The following is a 15,938-nucleotide window of genomic DNA, read 5'->3' as shown; positions in this document are numbered from 1 at the left end:
CCATAAAACTTAGACGAGCTCACTTCTGATCTCAGTCTCATGTTTACAAAAGGAATGTATAGTGAGACTGAGATTAAAAGTGGGCTCGTCCAAGTTTTATGGCCCCAGGGCCTGATGTCTTATCTAGACTATCTAAATCCTACCTTCTTTTATCTGCTAAGCACAACAGAAAACTGGGTGCCTTAATTTTGTAATAAATTGGGACAAATTACAAGTCAACACCAAAATTTAGGTTTCTTTTCTTATTTATTGTGTCACAGATTAAATATCTTGTATAAATGGCATGATTTACGCAAACATGGGTTTCAGAAAGAGACAAACATTTTTATCTTAATCCTCTCTTCAAAACATGGAGAGTCTAAAAAGTTCAAACATCTGTCAATCTGAAAAACAGACAGGCTTACTTGTAAAGAGTGTCTTTTAATAATTTAACTTCTTTTACATTTTTAAGATAAGAAATAAAATATAGCGACACTAATAGCACTTGATTATAGAGAAATAGGCATCATCTCTATAAACATCCATACACTGCAGCAATAATCAGTATATATACACTAATACTGGGGATTTATAGTCAGTTCACCTGCATAGCAGAGTAAGGAAACAGACATCACAGAACGCAATGTATTATATACCCAGAATATCACTACCACGTCAATCAGCTTTATCCAGTTACAATACCAAACAAAATGCAGCAAAGGAGAATACAGGTACTGTTTAAAAAAAGACTCCTTGAGGGTTATCAGATATGCCAACATTCCTGTCTTCCTAAACAATCACACACTCTTTTCTCTCTCATTCACACACACACACACACACACACACACTTACACTGAGAAAAAAGAATTCATGAGAAAGTAATGGCTTTTGTCCACTGCCGACCATTATTTACACAAATTGACAATCTATTAAAATAGTTCATTACCATACATGTTCTGCCATTAACATCACCCAATAACATACATGTACTTCCAGAAACAATGTACAGCTATCCAATGATGGAACGGAATATTAGTTCATTTTGTAGAATTTCATTATCACAGATGCCTAATTTTGATTGGTCGGTTTCCTACCGACGCTGGTCCCACGCCTCCTCGTCGAACGGGTCAATCTGACGCTTACTGTATGCGTCCTTGAACTCTGACCCCAGCATGTTAAGGTCGCCCGAGTCACGGATCACTCCCTACAATAAGATTATTACATCAGTTTCACCTATATCTCTATATGAATGAACCTAGGCAAATATATCGATCTCTCATAATTTGCAATGATAAATGATTTTAATCCAATGAGTTGTGTGTTTTCTTTGCCTGGGTCTTGGAGAGATTTTATATTCTCGCATTATCACCGGTGTGAGATCGGTTTGTCCGGTGTGAGACAGCAGTGTGGGATTTTTCTGTCTTACACTGTGTACTACTACGCCTTTTTAAAATGTAAACAAACGTTGTCTGCTGTAGGGAAATGCAAAATAGTGCATTGATATTATCCATTTAGTAATTGTGTTGCATAATTAATTACAATTTCTCATATTTTAATTGAAAAAAACTGTCATATGCGTTCATTTAACTTGCACTATTTGAAGCACGCGGAGGGATAAACCGAAAGTAATCTTTTGAACGTCATAACAGAAAGTTGTCAAACATCATTTTTTAAGCTAATATAATGCGAGAAAAATAATCATTCATTATAAACTCGTGTGGGATAGTGAAATTCCACCTCGGGGCCAAGATTCACGGTCTAGGACTCGACAAAGCCTCGTCCTAGACAGTGAATCTTGTCCCCTCGGTGGAATTTCACTATCCTACACTCGTATTAATGAATGATTCTATTAATCACATTTTTTTATTCTCGTTTTGAATTTTTAAATTCCTGTTTTATAGAATTTTTTATGCAAAAGATCCTCATTTCATTTCAAAAATAATGTGTAAAAATCTGTAGTGATGTGATCACAGTGTCATATCAAAAATTTACACCATGGAAGACATCCACTGCTAAATGAGGCAAACACGTGGTTAATAAGATATGTGTTTAATTTGGTATGCATTGAATACTTAAACTTAACTTGTATAAACCCTTACCTTGTATAGATATCACTATTAGCCCTTACCTTGTATAGATATCAGTATTAGCGCTTACCTTGGGTAGATATCAGTATTAGCCCTTACCTTGGGTAGATATCACTATTAGCACTTACCTTAGGTAGATATCAGTATTAGCCCTTACCTTAGGTAGATATCACTATTAGCCCTTACCTTGTATAGATATCACTATCAGCCCTTACCTTCGGTAGATATCAGTATCAGCCCTTACCTTCGGAAGATATCAGTATTAGCCCTTACCTTGTATAGATATCAGTATTAGCCCTTACCTTGGGTAGATATCAGTATTAGCCCTTACCTTAGGTAGATATCAGTATTAGCCCTTACCTTAGGTAGATATCAGTATTAGCCCTTACCTTAGGTAGATATCAGTATTAGCCCTTACCTTGTATAGATATCAGTATTAGCCCTTACCTTGGGTAGATATCAGTATTAACCCTTACCTTGTATAGATATCACTATCAGCCCTTACCTTCGGTAGATATCAGTATTAGCCCTTACCTTAGGTAGATATCAGTATTAACCCTTACCTTAGGTAGATATCAGTATTAGCCCTTACCTTGTATAGATATCACTATTAGCCCTTACCTTAGGTAGATATCAGTATCAGCCCTTACCTTCGGTAGATATCAGTATTAGCCCTTACCTTGGGTAGATATCCCAGCAGCCTCATGGCGTGCTCCCTGAGCAGTTTCTGTCTCTCCTCCTCAATGATCTGTTTCCTGAATGCCTCCATCCTCTCCTCCTCACGGCGCTCCTCAAGCTCCCGCTCGCGGTCTGCGGCGAACTGAGACTTCCTGTCATCAATGAGCTTCTCCACTGCTCGCTTGTGCTCAAGCTGCTTCATGCGGCGCTTGTTGGCATTCATCTGCTCGATGCGGTCATCCTCCGCAAATTTGGCCATCATCTGCAATGCAATTATATCAGCATGAATTCAATTGTAGTAAAGAAACCATTGGGAAAATTATTGAAATTACAGAGCATCATGTCAACCTGAGTGCTATAATGATAGTTAAGTTCCATAGGGAATCTGTCTTAATGACGCCTGATGTTACAGAGTGACCCCCTTTTATAACATCTAAGGTTACAGATTTGTCCCTTCCCAGACTTTATGACTTTAGCCACAGGCCCCCGGGCCATAAAAGTTAGACGAGCTCACTTTTGATCTCAGTCTCACTTTTACAAAAGGTATATTGCAAAAGTGAGATTGAGATCAAAAGTAAGCTTGTCTTACTTTTATGGCCCAGGGGCCAGAGTTATTCTCTTCATAACTGAAGTTACAGAAATGCCCCCATTATCAATGTAACAAAAGAGTTACTCTCCCCCCCCCCCCCGCCCCTCCCCCTTATAACAACTGCAGTTATAACTATATCCCAAGAGTTGTGTCCCTTTACCTGTTGCCTGAACTCCTCCTCCTCGTCTTCCTCGGCCTTCCGTCGGAGATTCTTGAAGTGCATCTGTTGGGCGTGTGTACTCTGTAGCTCCAGCCTCTGTCTGATCCTCCTCTCCATGTCATCCTGTGTACAAAAATAGCAGCCAATCAGAACCATCCAAAAACATTTGTCATTCAATTCTGAGCCACGGAATCATTTATAATGAAAGAGATATTTAACAATCAGTTTGAAAAAAGTTGTATTTTCTAAAGTAATATACTGTATTCCTTATTCTTTGCAAATATTTACATTGTAATTCCGCGATTCAAACATTTTGCATCAAATTGCGGGAAAATAAAATTGCGAATGCCTAATTTTTATAATAGGTCCATTTAGTTTTATCTGTTCAAAAAATTAAAATGAGATTTTAAAACTTGCAAGATGTGCTTCTCCCAATTTTACGCAAATAATAATTCCTCGCGTTTATTTAGGAATCTACAGTATGTGATATCACAGAGATTCACTGATCTTCCTTATGTGAAGTCTGAAACATATCATTTGAAAAATACAATATTCTTCTGATCCCAGAAACTAAGGTCCACCCCAATATGACAACTACTTGTGATACAGAACTTGGATCCACCTCAATACTTGTGACACAGAACTTGGATCCACCTCAATACTTGTGATACAGAACTTGGATCCACCTACCCTTTCTTTCTGTCTTTCTTTCTCCTCTTGCTCCTCCAGATACAGCTCCATGCGGATTCTCTCCATCTCCTCTCGGGCGGCGTCCTTAGCTGCGATGTCTTCTGCCAGCTGAAAGGAAATCAATCGTCTTATGTTAGAGATAAAATTTCTTCATCTTACTAAATGGTCCTTTTTTAAAGACATCCATAAACCAACACAGTCATATGATTTGTCTGACATTTAGCATGAGTATTATAATTTTAGAATTAGTCTTTGTCATTGTCTAAAAAAATGTTTTGATAAAATGAAAATAATAGGTTACAATTTGAAATCACATGAATTTGCTAAAAAAATTAAGATTATCAAAAATAACTAAACATTGTACAATATAACATCCCCCCCCCTTTCCCAATGCTACCTCTTTCCCCACTTTCCCTCTCTTTCTTTATAATTCAATTCTCCTTTGAAGCTTCCCTTAGTGTATTAGTCATCCTTACACTTTATAATACTCTGCCCCAATCCCCCTCTCTACTTTCCCTTTCCCCCATGGTAAATAAATCTACTCACAGCGTTCTGTACGCGGGCCATGGCCTCCTCCTTTTGTTTCTTGCTCTCCATGCGCGCGTTTTCCCGCTGTTCCTGGAGCCGGGAGAACTGTAGGATTTTGCGGTTCTCCTCCTCCATCCTCTCGCGTTCCAGGACCTTCCATTCCTCGCGCGCCTCCTTGAACTCCGAGATGTACTTCTGGGTCGCCTTCTTCTTGGCCATCGTCAGCTCCCTCTCTCTAAAAAAAAATTCATTATTTGTAAGTTTCTGGAGTCGGATCATTGCCATCATCAACTCAAGGCGAGCTCCCTTTCCCCACCTGTACACTAACTCTTTAACATTTATTTATGAATTCATAAACATTTTCTTTCAAATCAAGAATATGACAAAAAGGAACAGTGTGTTGCTCAAGTGACTCCTAAACATGGACGTAAACGTAGACCAGGTAACAAAATGGAACTGCACTGTAATATTATCTCCTTAACGTAAACAAAATGTACAAAGACTTTAGTTTTGAACATACAAAAGACTTTATGTCCTTAACACAAAGATAAAGTATGAAACAAGACACTCTGTCCCTGTGGCGTACCTCTGGTCCTCCTCGTAGATCTTGCGGACGATCTCGTCGATCATCAGCTTCTCCTTCAGGAACTCCTCGTAGGCCTGCTGTTTTTGCTCCTCGCGCTCCTCCAGCTCCTGTTGGTACCGGATCTGTTCCCGGTACTTCTCCACCTCGCGCTGCCGAGCTGCCTCCTCTGCTCGCTCGTGCTCAATCTTCATCTCGCGAGCTATCTCAGAGTCACGTTTCTAAAAAAAATTTTTTAAAAGGCCTCATTACTAAGAACGTTACGGTAATGTTCTGATCGTTAATGCAGAAAACAAATTTAGTAATCTGTACTATGAAAACTTGGGTAACAAAACTAATTTTCAATTAATTTTTCAGAGGCAGCAGGGGAGTAGAGACTAAAAGCAAGATTAAATTGCAATACTGTTTTGTTTTCAACGTGAGGAATTTATTAGATATATTTACCATGACATCAAATTTAATGGCCTCTTTCTCTGCTATCTGGGCAGTCCTTTCTTTGTTCATGTACGCAGATCGTAGCTTAGCTTCTAATTCTCTCAACTCTAAACTGTAAACAAAGTAAATTGAATTGGTTCACTAAAATTATCTCAAAAACCTACATTTCAGGATATTGACACTTCAAAGAAAGGTTACAAAAAAAAATTCTTTCAAAATTGACATCACCAATTGAATGTAAATTAACAGAGTGGAAAACTAAGAATTAAATATTCAGTAATTCAAATACTTTGGGTAAGTTCTGCCTGATGAGAGTATTTTAATAACTTGACAATTATTTTTTATGATTCTATGAATGACAGAAATACTTTAGGAATATGATGTGTGTATAAACATCTTAAATAACTGACTGAAGTTGTTGCTGGAAAAGACAAATCCCTATTTCAAAATTCGAATTTAAGAACTCTGTCAAAAAAAAACTCTTAATTTCCAGTATGTTTTCAAACATGTGGGTTTTTATTAAAGCAAAATCAGATTACTCTTGCTTGCTTTACCTGGTTTCCCTGATTTGCTGTCTCAGCTTCTCGTCCCTGATGGAATCTAGTTTCCTCTTCTCTAGCTCTGCAGCCAGTCTCTCCTCCTGTAACATCTGTTCCTCTCGGATCAAACGGTCCCTCTGTGCCTGGAGTGTAGCATTCAAAATTGACATCAGATTTACTGATACACATATTCAGTGATATTCTGCATTATTTTCATCAGAGAAGAAGCTATAAAATGTAAGCAATAATTTCATATCTGGTCAAAAATTTGTTAAAATATCAGTTATGTCAAATTCTCTTCAGATAACATTCATTTTGGTTAAACTCCTCTCATCCTCCTTATAAATGAGCTGTTATTGACAATTCTCTCCTTTTCAGTTGAAAAAATCAGAACTTTACCTTTAATATTGCTTCTTCCATTTCTCTTTCTTTTTGTTCCATCATTGTACGCCTTATAAATCGTTTCTCTGATATCCTTTCTTCATTACTCATATTGGCTTCTAATCTTTTCTCCTCGTGCAGCCGACGAATTGTGTCCTCCCGATAATCTTCCTGCCTCCTCATGTTTTCGAGCTGCCTCTCTCTTGCCCCACCTGTCAGGGCTCGACGAACAGTTGTCTACAGGGAAAAAGGGCATTCATTATTTATAGGGGTTTAATAAGGGAGAATATAATTCAAACTGATCGTATAATAAGCAGTCACTACAACAGTAACAACACACTTTTCCATCTCTTTAGACAATAAAAACCAACAATAAATCAAATTTATACAGTAAAATCCAATAATGCAAAGTAAACGAATCAAATGAAAACAAAGCAGAGTAAATACATATCATGCATATGAATATGATACACAAAACAGAATTGTTGAAAACGACAAACGTGCACATTCTATACAATATTTCAGCATGTTCAGAAGTTTTATTTACTTGAATGTAACATAATTCAGTTTAAGAATCATCTTGTGCAGGCTAGAAGGGACGGCACTCTACATCAAATAAACTAAGGGACGATACTCTGCATCAGATACATCAAGGAACGGTACTCTACATCAGATACATCAAGAGATGGAACTCTACATGAGATACATCAAGGGACGATACTCTGCATCAGATACATCAAGGGACGGTACTCTACATCAGATATACCAAGGGACGGTACTCTACATCAGATATACCAAAGCACGGTACTCTATATCATCAGATACATCAAGGGACGGTACGCTTCATCAGATGCATCAAGGGACGGTACTCTACATCAGATATACCAAGGGACAGTACTCTACATCAGAAACTCCAAGGGACGATACTCTACATCACATATACCAAGGGACGATACTCTACATCAGATATACCAAGCGACGTTACTCTACATCAGATATACCAAGGGACGGTACTCTACATCAGATATACCAAGGGACGGTTCTCTACATCAGATACACCAAGGGACGGTACTCTACATCAAATACACCAAAGGACGGTACTATACATCAGATACATCAAAGGACGGTACCCTACATCAGATACACCAAGGGACGGTACTCTACATGAGACACATCAAGGGACGGTACTCTATATATATCAGATACCCAAAGGGACGGTACTTCACATCAGATACACTAAGGGACGGTACTCTATATCAGATACACTAAGGGACGGTACTTTACATCAGATACACAAAGGAACAGTACTCTACATCAGATACACCAAGGGACGGTACTCTTACATCAAATTTACCAAGGGACGGTACTCTACATGTACATCAGATACACCAAGGGACGGTACACTACATCACATATACCAAGGGACGGTACTCTGCATTATATACACCAAGGGACGTTACTCTACATCAGATACACCAAGGGACGGTACTCTTCATCAAATACACCAAAGGACGGTACTCTACATCAGATATACAAAGGGACGGTACTCTACATCAGATATACTAAGGGGCGGTACTCTACATCAGATATACCAAGGGACGGTATTCTACATCAGATATACCAAAGGACAGTACTCTACATCAGATATACCAAGGAACGGTATTCTACATTAGATATACCAAAGGTCAGTACTCTATATCACATATACCAAGGGACGGTACTCTACATCAGATACTCCAAGGGACGGTACTCTACATAAGATACACCAAGGGACGTGACATATTATTATAATTACAAGAGAAAGACATACCAAAGAACAGTGTAAAATTTATTTAAGTATAACAATTACAACAACTGACAATGTTGATTCCAACAATATTTCACTTAAAATGAGTACTATAGCATGTTATCATTGATAAATTTGCCCACAAGGTTAAGAATTTCATTGTCTTTAATGTTAAGTACTATTAACCAAAAAAGTTGTTGATCATTATCTAATGCTGAAATGTTGGAAATTTGCTTTTAATTAACTGCTTTAATTTGCTTTTAAACGAGTTTTAGACTAAAAAGCAGATAGCATCATTTTTAAATTTAAAATGTAATATTTTAATGTGGCTAAATTGTTTTAGAGTGATTTCGGCGATTGACAACAGTTTCCGTCGCCGACAGCTTGTATTGCTTTAACATCTTAGCATTGTTGTTGAAAGTGGAGGGGGGAGCTTACTTAACAAAAATTTTAGATTTGCAATACACTACGCCGATCTTTGAAATCCTAAAACCTGGTACCCTTATAACTGTTACCTGTCATTTCTACATACTTGAGAACAGTGGGGAGGGGGGGGCGTTGAATTTTATTTTATTTTTAATGCAAATTTAAGGGAAAAAATACTGAGAACATGGGGGTATCCCTTCCCCTTTAATGTTTGTATGGTGGTTACTGACATTAGTAGGCGCTGGCACGATAAAGGACCTCTATGTGCAGCGCAAAGACAAGAATTCACATAGGTCTTAAATTGAAGGCGTGCATGGTTAAAGTACAACATAATTAGAATATATCAATCAATATCTTCATCTTATTCGCAGGCACATGACGTTAAAATTGTTTGTCATAAAAAAAAAACAAATACCCCATACCTAAAAACGCGTGTATTATTTAGACTAAGGTAGTCTGCTATTTATTTTTATAATGAGAAAAAGTTAAAGGCCTAACGTCGGGTGCCTGTGATTTTTTTTACTACGTAGAATGCACGTATTACGCAAATATTTGATTCAATGTGTACAAATCAAGAATTAAAACGTTGTCAGTGACAGATGTACATAACTGAGAATCACTGTTTGAAAACTTATAATTTCCATTTTACTTTTAGCAGAAATCCTCGGTTAATGCAAAGCCTTTCATTCACGGTTCTATGTACAAGCGGAGGGGGCATGGTGTTTCAGACCCAACGTCCACAAAATACCTCCCCACCTTCCTGAAAAAAATCTAGCTCCGCCATTTCCTTGCAATCATTGATTCTTGACACAAAACACACAGTAGGCCAATTCATTTTATTTTGTATTCCTTCAGATTTTGTTTTCAAAATAGAATGATGTCGATTATGTGTTTCAAAGACCCCCCCCCCCATTTCCAGTACCATATATGTTCAAATACATTAATCCATTAAATTAATTAGATTAGTTAATTAAAACACCTAAACTTGTTCACCATTCTATCAATGATCTCTATTGGTGTGTATCCTTTGTGACGTAGGAAAACGGTCTAGGAATTTAAACAAAACAATTTTTTATGAATATTCATCGCCCAGTCTTGGTGATTGTCCATATAATATGTTTAATGAATGGTGTTTCTTAAATAGATTGTGTCTAATGGCAGTTCGAGTTGTATTTAATATTTGTAAATTAAAATGTCATCCAGGTTTTTCCGTTTATAATCTGATTTCATTAATAATTTTATTTTGTGTAAAAGGGCGTGTACCAAATGTCCTTGACATTTTGTTATTTGCTTGTCTTCAGTTCAACACGTGCAATGATTTTGCTGCTGAAATAAACACGATTTCCGGTGTCGTCATCGTGACCGGACAGGAATGCTAGAGGTAGTAGGATTGCCGTTCAAAAGTTTCACAAACGAATAACAAGAAATCACATTGACGCAAGCGTCAAACGGGCCGCAAAAATATACATGTAATTGTTGTTTGAATCATCATTGGTTGTTAACATAAACACACAGAACAAGGAAGAAAATAACGAGTTGGTTGTACTTAAATGGTAAATTTTGATTTTAATTACTGTATTTTCAGCAACATGTTTTTAAATTTAACATTTTACTATTAATATTAAGAATAGAGTTCGTTACTGTAAGCATTTCTAACGGTAGTTGTTTGAGCATTTCTTAAGTATGAATTAAGTAATGGAGAACACATTGATTTGTACATTATTTTAATACAAAGTTCAATTCATTATTATTCTCTTGGAAATTATTTATTTCAAACCATCTTAATTTTTTTGGTGGATTGTATTGAATTAAAACTAAGTGCATTAGTTTATATAATTTCAAGAGACCACATAATAAAATAGAAATGGATTAAGATAAAGGTATACGTAAGATCATGCTCATCCGGTAGAATTTGTTCAACTTTAAAGGTAAAAAATAAGCCGGAAAATTTTTTCCTAAATGGAATTATAGATTTTATCTACACTACAGTTAACGAAAATAATCATGGTTATTTCAAAAGAATTAAAAATAAATCAGGTTAGCTCGAATTTTCAGGTCCATTCAAATTTTCAGTTCTTTCATATTTTGGCCTAAATAATTGACATGGATGTCATTTCATGATAATGTTCTACTACAAAGTACATGGCAATATAATAAATTCACACACAAAATCATTTTTTATACGCAACACATAGAAATTCAAATAAAATAAATTATATAAAATTTAATGTCATTCAGGTCTTTAGTATTTTAGGTCTTTAGTATGCCCCGTATACCGATACAATAAACAACTCCGAAAGTTTACGAATATATTATAGTCTCGATAAAACGCGTCTAACACGACAGTCTATGACAAAATTTTCATTTACGAGTAAAACAAAAAAATATGTAATCTATACTACTATATGAAAATAATAGACTCGAATTTTTTAGCTTTAATATTAATAAATCAGAAGAGTACTGTCTTTTGTTTTATATATTTTGAATATTTTCGGTACTTGAAGATTACCAATTTGTTTTTATTTTTTCTCAATCAAGCTTCGTTAATTAATTATCAATGAAAATTCCTCCAAAAACTCCGGAAATTATCTGATTTTTTTTGGATTTTACAATCTTGCGCATGCGCATTACATTCACGCTAAATCACGGGAGGCTCTTTATTTTATGTTTCCACAATATCATATTTGCATGGATAAACTTGGAAACGATAAAACATAATGCGTGTTAATTTTCATTTTTTCTGTTCACCAAAAAAAATACGGGAGATAACTCTAACACAGCGCATTCACTATAAAAAAAATCCCGAGAGTTTCGAATGTCAACATGGTGTGCAAAAAACGTTGTTGAAATACATGTATGTTGAATTCTGCGATTATAGAATTAAACTTTTCGAAGAAAGGTACATGTATTTACAGCTTTAAAAGGGTTTGTTGTGAACAATTTGACTGTTATTTTCAATGCAACTTTATTATTTTTCTCCAAAATCGTTTTGGAGCTATTTTGCAATTTTCTGCTACATTACGGGTAAACAATGGTAAATATGGGAGGCATTTTAACTGTGGTGAAGGCCTTTCCCGAAACACAGTTAGATTATACCAACTCAGCAGAGTGCAGTGAAATTAATAGCATTATTGTAGGCTTGAAGTTTGGTTATGCAAATGGCAACAATATACGGTGTTTTGATGTATCTATTTTGTAAATGCCTGGTATCGTTTGCAGTGTCAACCCATGCAAGCACGGGTCAAAGTCTAGTGATTTTTAAAAAGCATAAAACATATTTCTACGTGCAAATTTACTTTTAATTGATAAAAATGAGCATAATATTAATTCATTTAAGAAAAAAACTATCCCGCAGAAACGCTATATATATACAATATTTAAATGTGTATCAAATGACGGACCGGCTCCTGGCGGCCCGTAATGAAATATGACATGAATTAAGAAAACAAAGCACAGATGTACACATGTGTAAGGATACGACAGAATATAAAACGGACTAAACTCATCAAGTTCTGACTGGCCAGGTATCCTATAGGTAGATAATTGCCGCCAAAATGACAATCTAAATTGTATTTTGCCGTCAAAAAGACAATGTTGAATTTTTTATTTCACAAACGCATAATGAAATTTGACACGAATTAATATAAAAGAAAGGTTTTTCTTAAATTTACATACAAAAATTTGAATTAACATGAAGTTGCCCCCCCCCCCCAACACACACTTTAAAGGGACCATGTAGAAAATTAAACTGAAAATAAGAAAATAATCAGTGAAACTGAAGTTAAAAGTACCCCCCCCCCCTACGGATTGGGAATATCAGGGTTTTGGAAAGTAACCTATAAATTTCTTTCTTTCTTTTTTCTTGCCAAGACTTTTTGGATAAGTCTGCCCCCTCTCACGTTCAAAAACGATGCTACGTGCCTGTTTCCTCAATGTTGACATTTCTTTTCAATTATAGATCTAAGTCGTTGGTTCAGACACAGACCCCCCCCCCCCCTTTAAAAAAATATATTTACTTTGAGTATATATACGTTAAGTAATATAAAGATTAATTAAGTAATAATGAAAACTAAGTTGACCGATTAATACATTAAAAACTAAATATTCGTTTTCCATTTTTTTGAAAACCGGTACATTCATCATCTGGGACTGAAACGACTTGGGGTCGAAATTGTTGGGTGGCGAAACGTCTAAGCATCGCTGTGACGTATGTCGACCAGACGATAGACAGATTTGGGAAGAGGAAAGGAAAGTTTATTTCTATTCGTTAAGATAATTGTTCCGCGTGAAACAAAAGGTTTGTCATATCATATATTCTACAATGTAGTCTACTTCTTGAATACACCATGCCAGTGACAATATATGTGAGATAAAACGCGATATATTTAAAAATCAACTAGGCCTAGCGTTACATATTGAAATAAAATGGCTACCCAGAAATCGTATCATTCATGTAGGCCTATAGGCCTATGTAAAGTTTTCAAGAAAAAACTGGTGTAACTTAGTTCGGGTAAGGGAGGAGGGGGTAAGTTGTTTCAATCCAATAGCTGTATGTACTGGCCTAGATATAATAAGTGATTAATGATTTCAATAAGAAATATAACGTTACCACAATCTCGATGACCTACATTTTTAAGGCGTCGAGCTAATGCTCGGCAGCCTTCTAGCGATCGTCTGGATTGGCAATCGTCCAAAAATTCATGCACTGCACCGCCTTTTAAATGCGCACAAAAAATAAGTTCCTTAAAGTATTAAATGTATTACAAGATTCCACTAATTCAACTACATTGTGTACAAAAAATCCAACTTTGCCTCCCTGGTTATTGATAACTCTTTGCATAATATTCAAGAATGGCGGATGAATACAAAAGGTGTAAACATTCACTAAATATTATTTTAGTTTATCGATTACATTTTATGTAAATTTATTTGTTATCGGGCACGGCCTCCAAAATGAATGTTAGCGATAAACGTATCTAGTGATTTTGTTGCAATAAATGAACACGATAATGCAGTCGGTTTGGTCGAGCAAAATATAGCACGTGTTGTGGATTTGTTTGTAAACAACCATACCATAGGTAATCTTGTTTCAAACGGGAATTGAAATTAAAAAAAGTATGTTTTATTATTATAATTAGAGACACACTGTAATCAATGTATTCACCTTGAAAAATGTTCAAAGACTGTTTAAAGCAGAAAGAAAATATAATTTTTTTTAACTTTGAAATTTCTTTGATTTTTGTAACTATGATGAGTAATTGTATTATAAACGCATCACAACCTATTTTATATGGAAATATAGTGATTTTTGTTTTTAAAGAACGCAAAACATAATTCATTTACTTTTTTTATTCTAATATGTATTAATTGATATACGACTATTAGTACAAAAATTCAAACTATTGATTATCATTTCATTTTATCAATCTATATAAAAGAAAATGTCAGCTCGACGCCTTTGTGGCCGTTCCGGCCTTTGATTTTCTCTAAGCTTTTATACCCCACCCCAGAAAATTCCCATTACTTAATTCTATTATATCTGAGAATTTTCGTACCCTTAGTCCCAAATTTTGAAATGCCCCCAGTAAAGAAAGGAAGTCGGTGATAATATAATTTTTTTTATTGATTTTCACTCCTCATTAACTGATTAAATTAACATTATATAAAAATTTAAATAAAAAATCTACCGTGGAAATGAATTGCGTCGCTGTCCTTAAACATGTATAACATGTAAGAAATGGGGTCAGGTGTTATCAATGTCTTAATCACTTACCTGAATTACAAAAAAAATATAGAAAAAAGTTGACATTTTGGCAATAAACTGAAAAATGCCTGCACCACAGTAACTGCTCACACCTTTGGTATTTCAACAAGTGTGATATGATGTCCATCAACTATAATTGATTACATTTTTATACCATGAACGATTAGTAGTAAACCTTTTACATTAATTTGTAAACAATGAACAAATTGTGTTCTACCTCTATATGAATAAATCATGTAATCAAATAGGGAGGTTGAATGGGGGATGACCCCCCTCCCCCTCCCCAATTATTTTTTTTTGTTCAAAATCGTCTTTTATCTGAAATTTTTATTTGGAACAGTTTTGATAATTATAGTGAAATTTCACCTTAAGAACAATCAGTTTCAGCGAGCAGTAATACGGAATCTGTAATTTTTATAAATATTAAATGATAAATTTATTTTGTACCCTTGTCCATTTATAAGTTTTAATTATAAAATGGTCAATATATTAGCTTTTCTGTCAATTTATATCTTTATATAAAGCCTTCATTATACATAAAAATCAGAAATATTTTGTTATTGGAAGCATAAAAAAATAATCAAAATTTCTTCAAAATTTAAGAAATTTAGAGGAAATGCGGGCTACGCAATATAAATATAAGTATAGAAATTAATTCCAATTTAGTAGTATAAGCTAATAGACATTCTTATATTCTATCATTTCATTGAAGAATAAAATCTTCAAATCTTAAACAAATGTCTACAAAACAACAAAGAGCTACCCTTATTTCTATCATCTTTAATGTTGAGGAAAAAGGTAGTGACCTTGACCTGACCTTTATGCGAAAACAAAAAGGTCAAATTTGATTAAACTGATAAAATCATTTGGTAATATGATCCGTTTGACTGTGTCAAAATTTCATGAATTTCTTATTATAAGAAGTATCTTTGATAATGAGAAGACTCCTTCCTTAAATGCATATATATTTGCATACCTCTTTCCGAGATTCTTAAAAAAAAATTAACTAAAGAAACCTCACCGAACAGGGGAATATGTTTAGGTAAACTCAGGTATATATATTAAAGATCCGAACATTATTGATTCTGTTGTTAAATTGGTTGCAAAAGTTTCCTAAAATTACATATTAGTATGACCGTGCTAAATAAAATTACAAAATTTTTTAAAAAATTATAAATTAGATAAATAAATTAATGTTTTGTTAAATAGAGAAAGAAAATAAATGAGAATATTCACTTACCTTTTTCTTGCAATCGTACGAATGTCAACGAAGGAATAACACCCAACACCCTGGATTGACAATATGTGACGTA

At 35.0% G+C, this 15,938-nt stretch overlaps 2 protein-coding genes across 6 annotated transcripts in view; one reads left to right on the top strand and one right to left on the bottom strand.

Moving 5' to 3' along the window:
• LOC117687337 (E3 ubiquitin-protein ligase TRIM71) overlaps window positions 1-15,938 on the top strand; it is a 78,170-nt gene that overhangs the window by 47,050 nt on the left and 15,182 nt on the right. The window lies entirely within an intron of this gene.
• LOC136274532 (meiosis-specific nuclear structural protein 1-like) lies at window positions 236-6,905 on the bottom strand. The gene is made up of 9 exons (XM_066081608.1): window positions 6,668-6,905; window positions 6,284-6,411; window positions 5,739-5,841; window positions 5,298-5,515; window positions 4,730-4,946; window positions 4,184-4,291; window positions 3,494-3,616; window positions 2,746-3,006; window positions 236-1,183 (listed from the first exon to the last, which is right to left on the bottom strand). The coding sequence occupies exons 1-9, from the start codon at window positions 6,830-6,832 to the stop codon at window positions 1,070-1,072; spliced, it is 1,437 nt and encodes a 478-aa protein (XP_065937680.1). The 5' UTR covers window positions 6,833-6,905; the 3' UTR covers window positions 236-1,069.

The sequence above is a fragment of the Magallana gigas genome, chromosome 1, assembly GCF_963853765.1.
Source record: "Magallana gigas chromosome 1, xbMagGiga1.1, whole genome shotgun sequence".
NCBI classification, from domain to species: Eukaryota; Metazoa; Mollusca; class Bivalvia; order Ostreida; family Ostreidae; genus Magallana; species Magallana gigas.
The sequence above is the reverse complement of the archived record's forward strand: the minus strand, read 5'-3'. Positions and strand labels throughout refer to the sequence as shown.